Genomic DNA, 13,803 nt, shown 5'->3' with positions numbered 1-13,803 from the left:
GGACTTCAGTAGTTGCAGTGCTTGGGCTCAGTAGTTGCGGCGTGTGGGCTCTAGGGCGCACGGGCTTCAGTAGTTGTGGCCCGTGGGCTCAGTAGTTGTGGCTCGCAGGCTCTAGAGTGCAGGCTTAGTAGTTGTGGTCAGGCTTAGTTGCTCCACGGCATGTGGGATCTTCTCGGACCAGGGATCAAACCCGTGTCCCCTTCATTGGCAGGCGGATTCTTAACCACTGTGCCACCAGGGAAGTCCAGTCATAGTTGTTTTAAATCCCTGGTCTGATGATTTCAACATCCCATCCATGTCTGGTTCTGACACTTGCTGTCTCTTCAAATTGTGTTTTTTTGCCTTTTGGTATGCCTTTTAATTTTTTTCTTGATAGGCTGAATATGATATAATGGGTAAAAGGAACTGCTGTAAATAGGCCTTTAGTAATGTGATGGTAAGGTGTAGGGTGAGGGGAAATGTTCTGTAATCCTGTGACTAGATCTCAGTCTTTTAGTGAGCCTGTGTTTCTGGACTGTGAACTTTACAAGTGTTTCTCAGGGTTTTTTTCCCCTCTCCTTTTAGGTGGGGCAGGATGACTAGAGTGGGCTGGAGTTGGATATTTCCTTGCCCTAGGTGGGTTAGACTCTGATATTACCCCAACAGAGTAGGCTCTGGTTAACTAGTTTTTCCTGAGGGCAGGCCTTGTTAAGAACAGAGTGCTCTGGAGCAGTTCAAAATGTTTCTTTTTTTCCCTCCCCCTGCTGGAAGCACAAGGGAATTTATCTCTGATATTCTGTAAGAACCTGGTCGGGCTCCTGGATGTTAAACTCACAAAAATGTGCCCCTCACCAAATGACTGTGGCCCTTGGAGTTTTAAACTCTCAGAGTTGTCCACAATGAACCTCTAGCAATTCGTCAATTACAGTCAGGTTTTCCTATCCTGGTACAGGTTCTATGGTGATTTTTGCTCATGAGTCTCTGCTCCAGTCATTATTCAGTGAATCTTTGTATTTGCCTGTTTCTTCAATATTGAGGGCAGTGATTTGCCCTGTGTCCTCACTTCCCTTAGGGATCCAAGAAGAGTTGTTTTTTTTTTTCAGTCTGTGCAGGTTTTTACTTGTTAGGATGGAGTGGCAAGGCCTGCCTTACATGGGAATCAGAAACTGGAAGTCCAACCCAGATGTTTTTCAAGTTCCAGTATTCTTATTTTGACATCACTTGAGAGTTACAGTTGTAATTTTGGACTTAAAATTCTTCTGTCTTTTCTTGTCTCCCTGACTTTGACATTTTTAGTGAATACAGGCCAGTTACTTTATAGAATTTCCCTCAATTTCGGTTGGTGATATTTCCTCATGATTAGATTCTGGTTATACATTTTTGGTAGGAATACCACTGAAATGATGTTGTGTTCTTCTCAGTGCCTCATATCAGGAAGCAGATGGTATCAATTGACTTTCATTACTTGGTTAAGGTAGTATTTAACACTGTAAAAGTACTATTTTCTATTTTTGGGGGGGAGAATATCTTGTGGGGAGATACATTAATACAAGTACTTATTTGCCCCTATCAGACTTTCTTTCTTTTTTTAAAAATTTATTTATTTATTTTTGGCTGCGTTGGGTGTTTGTTGCTGTGCGCGGGCTTTCTCTAGTTGCAGCGAGTGGTGGCTACTCTTCTTTGCAGTGCGTGGGCTTCTCACTGTGGTGGCTTCTCTTGTTGCGGAGCATGGGCTCTAGGCGCACGGGCTTCAGTAGTGGTGGCACGTGGGTTCAGTAGTTGTGGCTCGCTGGCTCTAGAGCGCAGGCTCAGTAGTTGTGGTGCATGGGCTTAGTTGCTCCGCGGCATGTGGGATCTTCCTGGACCAGGGATCAAACCCGTGTCCTTGCATTGGCAAGCAGATTCTTAACCACTGCGCCACCAGGGAAGTACCCAGACTTTCTTGTGTGAGCAACAATTAATGATTCTTGCTTGAGTCAATTATTACTCTCATTGCAAATGATAATTTTCTGATTTCATCATTCCCATACATTTATTAGTTTGCATTTTACTGTAAGGAAGAGATTTTCCTTTTCCTTATTTGTATCACTGTGGATTTATAGATTCTTATTTTATTCTGTGGGTTCTCGTCTGTTAGTATTATTATTTATTTTGATGCTGCAGTTGTCCCAGATTTGGCTGATGGGAGCTCCTTCAATCTGACTTCTGTGTCCAGTATCATTTTATTTTTAATTTCTACTTATTTAAATATTTATTTATTTATTTATTTGGCTGTGCTGAGTCTTAGTTGCAGCACGTAGGATCTTTGTTGTGGCATGCAGGATCTTTAGTTGTGGCATACAGGGTCTCTTAGTCGCGGCATGTGGGACCTAGTTCCCTGACCAGGGATCGAACCCGAGCCCCCTGCATTGGGAGTGCCGAGCCTTAGCCACTGGACCACCAGGGAAGTCCCAATTTTTACTTATTGATGCATACTTTTCTGGATTATTGAAGTAACACTTTTTTTTAGACAGTTTACTAAACTAATTTAAAATCAGAGAGAAGGCTATAAAAATACCTATAATCCTTTTGTCTTCTATATCTTAATGTATTTTCTTTCAGCCTTTTCTTTCATTGCATTTTTTAATTCTTTTTTTAATTGCATTTTTAAATGTAGTAGAGGTAGAACTAAACATAGAAATTTATATCTGAGTTTTGTTTTTTTAACCTGTCATTGAAATGTAAGCATTTCCTGAGCTACTAAGAACTCTTTGGAAACAGTGTGTCTCACAATTGATTTATCCTTGTGACCCACATGTGCCTGTGTTGCCTTGGCATGCACCTGCTGCCTCTGCTGCTCCTTCCCCCTCTGAAAGAAAACTCCAGTTCCCTCTCTCTTCCCCTCTTCCACATCCTGTTTTTTTTTTTTTTTCCTTTTCTTGTTCATCATGATCCTTGCCCATTCTCTTGTAGAGCATTTGAGGAGCCAACAAAAGGTCAGAGTGGTGGAAGCACAGAGAACAGAGAGGAGAGTGGCCCCAGATATGAGGTAGAGCACCGTCCACTTGCTGGGGGTAGAGCAGTGGGGCGGGGGGGCACAGTTAGATAATAACTAGTTAACAATCAATAGATAATTTCATCAGGAGGTGAGAAATGCTATGAAGAAAAATAAAAGTGGGCGGGATGGAAAGAATTGTGGGTAGGTAGCTGCTATTCTAGATAGGTTGGTAGGGAAGGCATCTCTGGTGAGGTGATATTTGAACAGAGACCTGAGTGTTTTACAGGTGAGAAAGCTCAGAGAAGTAAAACAGCTTTTCTAAGGTTGGTTTACCAGGCAGATTTAGTATTAAATTCATTTCTTTGATTCAGAAGCCCACTGTAAATGGTACTTCCCTCTGTACGGAGTATATCTGAAAGTTTTCAGAAATGCTTTGAGTGGGATTCCTAACTATTAGCTTGGCTATTTCTACCCTTATCCCTTGCACTAAAATATTTCTAAGAAATAAAACCTATGTAAGAGATTTTTTTTGTGTGCTTTGAATTTCAGTGGTGGTAGGGACAGAAATGCAAGTTTTCCTTTAAGGAGGTGTTGAGGATTGTTTTGGAACTCAGTCATTTCTTGACTCTAAAATCTAAAATCTAGTTTTTGGTGTCCTTAAGGTCTACTCAGAAAGGCAAACCCTCCCTTGAAAGAGTTGGAGCTGCTCCTGAGAGTCTGCCTGGAATGACGACAGAGGCCCAGGCTTCAGAATCTTCACTGGCAAAAGCCTCATCTGCTGAGAGTTCCCTAGGAAGCCAAACTTGGGAAGACAAGGGCATAGGGACCTGGTCTCTGATGGCCTGGGTTTCAGAGGCCCAGGCTTTGGAGGCCCGGGCTGCAAGGGCTCAGGCCTGGGAGACGCAAGCTTGTGAGGCTCAGAGCAGGGCCAGCCAACCCAAGCCAACCTCTGTATCGGGGGTAGAAGCTGCCCCAGTCCTGAAACAGAGACTCTTACCTGCGAAAGTTCAGGTGCCAGAGAAGGAAAAGAGTGAGGTTCTCTTTACTCGTCCATTCTGGTCCAGCAAGGTTGAGTACATCCTGGCCCAGGTGGGCTACTCCATGAGGCCAGGCAGTCTCTGGCATTTTTGCTACCTGTGGCTTCACAGCGGAGGTTGTAAGTCTGGGTACCAGGAATCACGGATCCACAAGGGGCTAGCAGGACGGAGGCCTGTCTGGGCTTCAAACTTTAAGATCTCTGGAATCTGTAGAGGCTAGAGACTTGGTGCTCTGAGCAGGGTAGGAGCCAGGTGCCTGAACATCAAGGATCATGAGAGGGGTAGAGGTGCAGGATATCTGAACATGAGGATGGTGGGGCTAGAAGCTGGGATCGGGGTGGGGGTGCACACTAGGTATTTGGGTCTTCCAGGAACTGGGGACCAAAGAACTGGGCACCTGGGACTGTGAGGGATGTGAAAACAGTTGATCCCTGATGCTGGTGGCCCTGAGGAGGTCACTGGTGGGGAATGTGTTTTCCTGGACCCATGAAGAAGTCCAGGCACTGAAAAGCCTGATGGTTCTAAGAGCTCCTCCTCGAATCCCCTGCACAGGCAGTTTTCTCATCATCTACATCTTCCTGCTGTTGTTGCTTGGGGTTCCTCTCCTCTTCCTGGAGATGGCAGCTGGTCAGAGGACTCGTCAGGGCACCATTGGTGTGTGGAAGGTCATCAGCCCCTGGATTGGTGGTGTAGGGTATACCAGCTTCATGGTGAGGAGCCCTGGGCTGCCCAGGCCTACCCTTTACACCCCCTCCCCACCCCAACCCTTGTCCTGGAATGGGTCCCATGACTTCACTTCCATGGGTCAGGTTCCTTCAGTTCCCCAGTCCTCTGTCAAATCCCCTCCTTTTTCCTGTCCCCACTCTTCCTCCCCAGCCACCTCCTCCCTGGCCCCTAGGTGTGCTTCATCACTGGCTTGTACTTGAATGTGGTCAGTGCCTGGACCCTCTTCTACTTGGGTCAGTCCTTCCAGTTTCCTGTTCCATGGGAGAAATGTCCTTTACTGAAGAACTCCACTGGCCTTGGTGAGGGGGAAATGAAAGATGAGAAGGGGGAAAACAGAGAGGTGGAAGGGAATTTGGAAAAGGAGAAAGGAGTGAGGAGCGATAAAGAAGAGGAAGATAGGGGAAGGAAGAAGAAATGGGAGGGGGAAGGAGGAGGGGGTAGTGGCGGAGGGGCTAAAGAGGGGAGGGGTAACCCTGTCTAGCAGGCATGTCCAGAGCCAGGTCCCCTCAGATCCTGAATGTGCACGGACGACACCCTCCCTGTACTTCTGGTACCGGATGACTTTGAAGGCCTCAGACAGAATTGAGGATGGTGGGCCACCAGTCTTCAGTCTGAGCCTGCCCTTATTCGTGTCCTTGTGTATTCTTGGTGCCCTCACGATTAATGGGCTCAAGTCCACCGGGAAGGTGAGCCACCTGTTTTTGATTCCTTGACATTGTCAGATGCTTTAGCCCTCACCTAACATTGTTACTCTTTGATCTCCTAACTTCTCACTCCCTCTGACCTTTTACTCCCACTAGCCCCTGACCCCTGCTGGAAGCTGTCTTCTTACTCCTCCTTATTTCTGATTCAGCACTTTTGATCACTGCTGACTGATGGTTGACTCCCACTGGTACATGCTTTGTCCCACTCTCAATTCAGGTAATATATGTCTTGGTATCATTGAGCTATCTCATCATCCTCTGTTTCATCATCCGGAGTATACTGCTGGATGGGGCAGTATTTGGCCTTCGGTATTTGGCAGTTATCAAGGTAAGGTGTACCTTCCTCACTCCCCTATCAGGCCTTGGAGGACAGTTCTTGCCTATTCTTATCGCATCCTTTCCCCATTATTTCTGTCTGTCTCTCTTTCTCCCCATTTCTGTTAAGGTTCTCCTCTCCTTCTTTGACATCTCCCCTTAACAATTGTCTTCTCCCTTTTTAGATATCAGATATGTACAACGTGAACATGTGGTACCGAGCAGGGAACCAAGTCTTGTTTTCCTTGGGCCTCGGCTTTGGCTCCATTGTCTCCATATCCTCGCACATGCAACCGTCCAACAGCTGTCTCAGTGATGCCTTTGTTGTGGCTCTGGCTAACCTGGTCTCCATGCTGCTTTTCACACCTTTTATCTGCTCTGTCCTGGGCTTCTGGGCCACAGTCCTCACACACCGCTGCAGTGAGAAGTAAGGCCAACCTCTTAGTTGAGGGTCCCAGCCCCAGGGGACTACAAAACCCAGAGAGCCTAACCTTAAAGTCGCTACAAAGACCCACATTCACACATCTCAACCTCAGGTGCACTTGCGAACCTCTACTTTCCCCTATAGTGAAAAACAGACAATAGAATCCCTGTCATATATTGTCCTTCTCAGAACATTTTTCTAGCCCTAGAAATCTTAAAACTCTGAAAATTGCCAACTGTCTACCTCAGAGTACCACCACAGAGTTATGCAAGCGTTCAAGGTTACTCTAATCCCAGAGAGCATCCATGACCACAGCCATCTGGAGACCTTTCTACTTTCTGAATGCCTACATTCTTTACTGTCAGCTCCGAAATTTAGGGATTTCTGTCAGTCTATCATACTTAAACCCCAGAAGGACTCAGAACTAGAGCCTTTATTGTCTGCTCACCCCATTTTTTAACTTCTTTAGGCATTAATTTCAAAAGCATCCATCAGACATTTAGAAAGTACTCCTTGTGTAACGCAGAGACTTGGACAGGTGAATCAGACCACAGTCCTTGCCTTCACTGAGTTTTTAGTTTTGGAGGGAGGAGGGGAGGGGAGTTAGATACTTGATTATACGGTCTTAAACTCATGATAACCAGCAGCAGGAGTGATGGGGAGGACAGAAGACAGAGCTGTTCACTCTGCCTGAGCTACTCAGAGAAGGACTCCCAGAGGAGGCAAACCTAAGCTGAATTTGTCCCTGGTAATCCTAACCCATGCAAATGGCCACGATTTCATTCCAGAAAAAGGCTGGGCATATACAGATGCACACATGCAAGAGTTCTCTAATGTATATACTTAGGAATGGAATTGCTGGATAAGGTTGGCACACCTTCAGTCTTAACATATGTTGTCTGATTTTCAACGTGGTTTATGATATGTGAGAATTCCATGTATTTCACTTTCTGCACAACACTTGGTTAAACTTGGTCGAACTTTAAAATTTTGACAGTCTGGTGGCAGTGTAATGGTATTTTTAATGTTTTTAAAAACATTTTGTTATATATTACTTACATATAGAAACATGCATAAAACAAAATATGCAATGTAAAGAACTATAAAATAAACAGCACCCACGGTAAGAACTAGAATGACCCTAGAAGCTCTCCATGTATCTCTAATTATTAACCTCTTTCCTCCCTCCTAGAGGTAACCATTATCCTGACTTTTATGATAATTAGTTCGTTTTCTTTACATGTTTATCATATGTTTGCTTATTTAAGCAATATAGTTTATTTTGAACACTTACATAAAGCAATATAGTTTAGTGTGTCCATCTGTGTAGTCTAATTTGTTCATTTACATGTACATTTTCTTTGTATTCTTTTATGTTTTACCTTTTTTATTCAACATATGTTTGAAAGATTCATCCATATTGTGCATACCTCTAGTCTGTGCTTTTTAATGCTGTATAATGTTCCAGTAAATGAACATACTGAAGTTCATTTACCAATTCTATTATTGGTGGACGTTTGGAATCTTTCCAGTTTTTGGCTGTTAAAGCAACGTTGCTCTAAACATTCTTATGCATTTTCCTTATGTACTACATATGTGCACATTTTTTTAGGGTATATAAGTATGAGTGAGATTGTTAGGGTGTACTTATCTATTACTATGTGATAAATCACTCCAAAAGTAAGTGGCTGAAAACAGCAGTGGTTTATTATTTCCTCATGATTCTGTGGGTTGACTGGAAAGTTCTTCTACTGGGCTTGGGTGGGTTAACTCACATGTCTGTGTTCAGCTGGGCCCAAATGGGACAGCACTGCTCTGCTGTACATGGTGTTGGCTGGGCTCACTCCACTTGCAGTCAGTTGGCAGTTCAGCAAGGCCTGTTTTCTTCAGGGAGGCCTCACCTTGTGGCTAGTTTGGGCTTCCTCACATGCAGCTTACAGAGAATAAAGGTGGAATCAGCAAAATGTCTTGAAGCCTATTAAGCTTGGGAATGCTCGCATTGTTACTGCTGTTACATTTTGGTCAAAGGAAGTCACAGAGCCACCCCAGATTCAAGGAGTGGAAAAACAGACTTTACCTCTTGATGGGAAGAGCTGCAAAATACCATGGCCATGTTTCTTCAGTCTACAACATGTATCTTCAGCTTCACTAGATAATGCAAATTACTTTCCACAGTGTTGATAGGATTGTAATTCTCTCTCTCTCTCACTGTCTCTCTGTCTGTCTGTCTTTCACACACACACCCATTTACTTAATCCCAATGCTAGAATACATGGAACATAGTTACAGAATTGCTAGTCCATACTATTGCAAAAACATACTAATCCCAGGTTTCCCAGGTATTTGTTGACAACTTTTTGTCTTTATCCTGAATTTTACAGTCAAAATGCTGTGTTCAGAAATTACTTGGGCTAGTTCTTTATTCCTCTATTCAATGTGGTTATGTTATTCACTTGAAATACAGTTATGTTCATTTGTCTCTGTTTGTATGTCATCTCAGTGCCCCTCCAAACTTGATTTTATTTTTTATTAAACATTAATGTGGTTTCAAAAGACAAAATTATATAAAAAGATACTCAAATATCACTCCCCCACCATCACTTCAACCCATTTCCTACCCATCCCTTGCAGGAAACTCATTATTTTTTGGTTTATACTTCTGGTGTTTGTAAAAATAAGTAGAAATATGTCTATTTTCTTATTTACCCTTCTTTCTTACACAGAATATAGCGTACTGTGTATATTCTAGTTTTTTACTTTTGAAAAATTTAATAAGATATCCTGGGAATCACTCTTCCATATTCATTCCTTTCTTATTAGCCTGCCTTAGGCCTAATGGTATTGCCTGTTATCCTCTATCTCTGCTGTTCCTCTATTCTTTAGAGTTCTCATTGCCCCTAGTAGGTAAGCCCTTGTTAATAATCGGACAACGCCAGAATTAAAATCATTTTCTCTTTGAAAGATACCATTAAGATAATGAAAGTACATGTCACAAAATTGGAGGAATTTATATATTCTGTACACAGTTGATCCTTGAACAACACAGGTTTGAACTGCACAGGCCCACTGTATATGTCGTTTTTTTTCAATAGTCAGTACTACAGTACTACATGATCTGTGGTTGGTTGAATCCATGGATACAGAACTGGATACGGAGGAACCGTGGATGTGGAGGTCTGACTATAAGTTATAAATGGATTTTCAACTGTGTAGAGGGCTGGCTCCCCTAACCCTCATTTTGTTGAGGGATCAACTGTATATGTTATCCAGAATATGTAAAGAAGTCTTTCAACTCAGTGAGAAGACAAACAACCCAATGAAAGTGTGCTATTAACTTTTTACAGTCTGCTTAGAATTAATATGATATTTTACCACTTTAAGTGAAATGTAAAACCTTATCATAATAGGACCTTTATCTGCCCCCCTTTATGTTATGGTTGTCATATGTACTACATATACATACACTGAAAATCCCATCAAACAAGGTTATAATTTTTACTTTCAACTGACATACTTTTTTTTTTTTAATTTTAGAATTAAAAAAATTTTTTTAAATTTAAAATTTTTTTTTCTTTTTTTTTAACATCTCTATTGGAGTATAATTGCTTTACAATGGTGTTTTAGTTTCTGCTTTATAACAAAGTGAATCAGTTATACATATGTCCCCATATCTCTTCCCTCTTGCATCTTCCTCCTTCCCACCCTCCCTATCCCACCCCTCTAGGTGGTCACAGAGCACCGAGCTGATCTCCTTGTGCTATGCGGCTGCTTCCCACTAGCTAGCTATTTTACGTTTGGTAGTATATATAAGTCCATGCCACTCTCTCACTTTGTCCCAGCTTACCCTTCCCCCTCCCCGTATCCTGAAGTCCATTCTCTAGTAGGTCTGTGTCTTTATTCCTGGCTTGCCCCTAGGTTCTTCATGACCATTTTGGGTTTTTTTGTTTTTTTTTAGATTCCATATATATGTGTTAGCATATGGTATTTGTTTTTCTCTTTCTGACTTACTTCACTCTGTATGACAGACTCTAGGTCCATCCACCTCACTACAAATAACTCAGTTTCGTTCCTTTATATGGCTGAGTAATATTCAACTGACATACATATTGTAATACTTAAGAGGATAAAAATATCCTGTTATACTTACCTAGATACCATTTTTGTTGCTCTTCCTTCATTTCTGAAGTTTGAATTTTCCCTCCAGTATTATTTCCATTCCATCTGAAAAACTTTTAACATTTCTTTTATGTTACAGGTATGTTGGCAATGAATTTTTTGAAATTCCTTTATCTAACAATGCCTTTATTTTACCCTTATTTCTTGAAGGAACTATGGGTTGACAGTCCTTTTCTTTCAGTACTTAAAAAATGTACTATTTCTTTCTAGTCTCCATTTCTTTTTTTTTTTAATTTAAAAAAGAATTATTTATTTATTTATTTGGTTGTGCCGGGTCTTAGTTGTGGCAGGCAGACTCCTTAGTTGAGGTTCGCAGGCTTCTTAGTTGTGGCTCACTGGCTCCTTAGTTGTGGCAGGTGGGCTCCTTAGTTGTGGCATGTGAACTTAGTTGTGGCATGCATGTGGGATCTAGTTCCCTGATCAGGGATCAAACCCGGGCCCCCTCTTGGGAGCACAGAGTCTTAACCACTGCACCACCAGGGAAGTCCCTCTGGTCTCCATTTTTGATGAGAAACGTAGTCACTCAAATGGTTGTTCCTCTATATGTAATGTGTCATTTTTCTTTGGCGGCTTTCAGATTAAAAACAATTTTTTAAAATTGAAGTATAGTTGATTTACAGTGTTGTTAGTTTCAGGTGTACAACAAAGTCATATATATATAAATTTTATACATATATTTATATATATACACACACCCAGACACAAATACTATATATTCTGCATTTTTTTATGTTTAATTTTCGTTTGTTTGATTTTGATGTGTCTGGGCATAGGCTTTTTGGGTTTATCATGTTTAAGGCTCGCTGAGCTTCTTGAATCTAAAGTTTTATGACTTTGGCCAAATGCCAAATTTTCAGGGAAATTTTTCAGCCATTGTTTCTCCAAATATTTTTTCTGCACTGCACTCAGTTTGACTCTCATTCTGGACTCTGATGACGCAGATTATAGGCCCTTTGTTATTGTCCCATAGGTTTCTGAGGCTCTGTATATTTTTTTCCCCACTGTTTTTCCTGTCGTTCATATTGGATACTTCCTATTGATTTATCCTCAAGGTCACTGACTCTTTCCTCTGTCATCTTCATTCTGTTATTTAGCCATTGAAGTGAATTTTTTGTTATTGTATTTTTCAGGTATAAAATTTTCCACTTAGTATTTTTCTTATATCTTTTGTCTGCTGATAGTCCCTTTTTCCATTTGTTTCAGGTGTTTGCTTTGACTTCTCCAAGTATGATTGTAATAGTTGCTTTCAAGTCTGATAACTAAAACTGCTGTGTCATTTTGGGGTTGTTATGTATTGATTATCTTTTTCCTTGTGGTATATTGAGGTTTTCCTGGTTCTTTATAAATTAGGTAATTACATATTGTATTATGGTTATTTAAAATATATATGAGACTGTATTCATTTGGAAAATGTTGATTTTTTTTTTTTTTTTTACAGTTTTATGAGGCAACTGTCCCAGTTAGATTTAAGTTGTAAATTTCTACCCATCTTTCCAACTTCTGTGGGCTGTGGTTCCAGTGTCAGTTCAGTTTTCAGTCTTCGCAGTGCTACTTGGGTCTGCCCTGGTTATGTGCCACCAGCAGTTTGGAAGCTGGGAAGTGGTATACCCTGTTTTCCAGTTGTCAGAATTTTTTGAATGCTGTTTAGGGTCAGATATAATCCTGTGCTGCCCAGGATTTCATATAACACTTCATAGGATCACCTTCTTGAGCTCCCTCTTACCTGAAGTCTCCCCAACACTTTCCAGCTCTTAGAAGCCCCACTAACTGGCTTTCTGCCTAGAAAACTAGGGCTTTAGTTTCTCTGCTCTGCTACTCCTTTCGTCAGCTGCATCTGTCTCCAGGGCTACACATTGAAAGAATAGAAAAAAAATGTTTAAAGTAACAGGGATTTTCCTCCCTTATCCATGTACTTGGAATCACAGTTTATTTGATTAGAGGAGGGTTTCCATCTCAGATGTATGTAGCTTGTCCAGCCACCAGTGCCATAGCCACCATTGTTGCTGCAGGATTGTCTGACATGTTTGATAAAACAGAAAAAAGGAAGAAAAATCAGGGGATTTCTCTTGCTCTCTCTGAAATTTGAGGCCTCTTTTCTTTTCCTTGGACCTGAAATATAGGACTTTTCTCTCGGAACTCTTTCTGTCCACACCTGATAGGTAGTTCTGGGTTTCAGGCTACCTTTGAGTCCAGACCAGAAGGTACTATAGGGAAAAAGTATTGTAAACTCACTGCCAATTTGGTGGTACTTTGAATTCAACTTTCCTTCCCCCAGCTGCCAGCTACCGTTCACTTTTCAGAGTCCTTCCACGTGTAGGACTTTCAGTTGCATTAAGTAGAAGCAGGGTAGAATGTACATCTGAGCTCTAGTTTCTGATGAGAAGGCATTCAAAAAAAAATTCATCCTACTTGGGGTTGGCTAAGCTTTGTAATTTGTACTTTTCACCAAATTTGAGAACTTAACTGTCATTATTCCTGTAAATATTTTTTTCTGCCTCATTCTCTCCTCTCCTTTTGGAACTCTTAATTATGTGTATGTATGTTAAACTCTTTGTTATTGTCCCATAAGTCCCTGAGGCTCTGTTCATTATATTCTAAAATATGATTTCCTCTGTTCCTCAGATTGTATAATACTATTGATCTATCTTTAAGTTCACCAACTTACCTCTGATTCCACCTATCCTAGTACTTATGTTATAACTGGAAGTTTGTACCTTTTGACCACCTTCATCCAATTCCTCCTACCCCCAACCCTGCCTCTGGTAACCACATATCTGATCTCTTTCTCTATGAGTTTCTTTGTTTTTGGAGTATAATTGACCTACAACACTATGTTAATTCCTGGTACATAACACAGTAATTCGATATTTCTACATTTCAAAATGATCACCGTAAGTCTAGATATCTTCTGTCACCATACAAAGATATTACATAATCATTGGTTATATTCTCCACATGGTACAGTTCATACCTGTGACTCACTTATTTTGTAACTGAAAGCTATACCTCTTAATCTCCCTCACCTATTTCTCTCCTCCCCAACACTTCCCCTCTAGCAACCATCTGTTTGTTCTCTGTAACTATGACTGTATTTATGACTCTGTTTAGTTATGTGTGTTCATTAGTTTTGTTTTTTAGATTCCACATGTAAGTGATATTATGCAGTATTTGTCTTTCTCTGTCTGACTTATTTCATGTAGCATAATATCCTCTAGATCCATCTGTGTTGTTGCAAGTGGCAAGATTTCATTATTTTTTGTGGCTGAGTAATATTCCATAATATATATATGTGTGTGTGTGTGTGTGTGTGTGTATCTTCTTTATCCATTCATCTATTTTTTAAAAACTTAATATATTTTGGATATTAACCCCTTGTTGGATATATCATTTGCAGATATCTTCTCCCATTCAATAGATGGCCTTTTTGTTTTATTGATAGTTTCCTTCACTGTGCAAAAGCCTTTA

General features: G+C 41.1%; 1 protein-coding gene across 1 annotated transcript in view; it reads left to right on the top strand.

The window, feature by feature from the left end:
* Nucleotides 1–3,141: 3,141 nt before the first annotated feature.
* Nucleotides 3,142–13,803, top strand: part of SLC6A16 (solute carrier family 6 member 16) — a gene marked incomplete at its 5' end in the record, with an annotated part of 34,618 nt that continues 23,956 nt past the window's right edge. The window contains 7 exons of the mRNA XM_082367194.1: nt 3,142–3,153; nt 3,602–4,112; nt 4,546–4,703; nt 4,892–5,018; nt 5,230–5,405; nt 5,641–5,751; nt 5,924–6,165. Coding sequence (XP_082223320.1) covers nt 3,142–3,153; nt 3,602–4,112; nt 4,546–4,703; nt 4,892–5,018; nt 5,230–5,405; nt 5,641–5,751; nt 5,924–6,165 — 1,337 coding nt within the window. The remainder of the gene's footprint in view (nt 3,154–3,601; nt 4,113–4,545; nt 4,704–4,891; nt 5,019–5,229; nt 5,406–5,640; nt 5,752–5,923; nt 6,166–13,803) is intronic.

Source organism: Balaenoptera borealis (assembly GCF_965194805.1).
Source record: "Balaenoptera borealis genome assembly, chromosome: 19".
Lineage (NCBI taxonomy): Eukaryota > Metazoa > Chordata > Mammalia > Artiodactyla > Balaenopteridae > Balaenoptera > Balaenoptera borealis.
The sequence above is the reverse complement of the archived record's forward strand: the minus strand, read 5'-3'. Positions and strand labels throughout refer to the sequence as shown.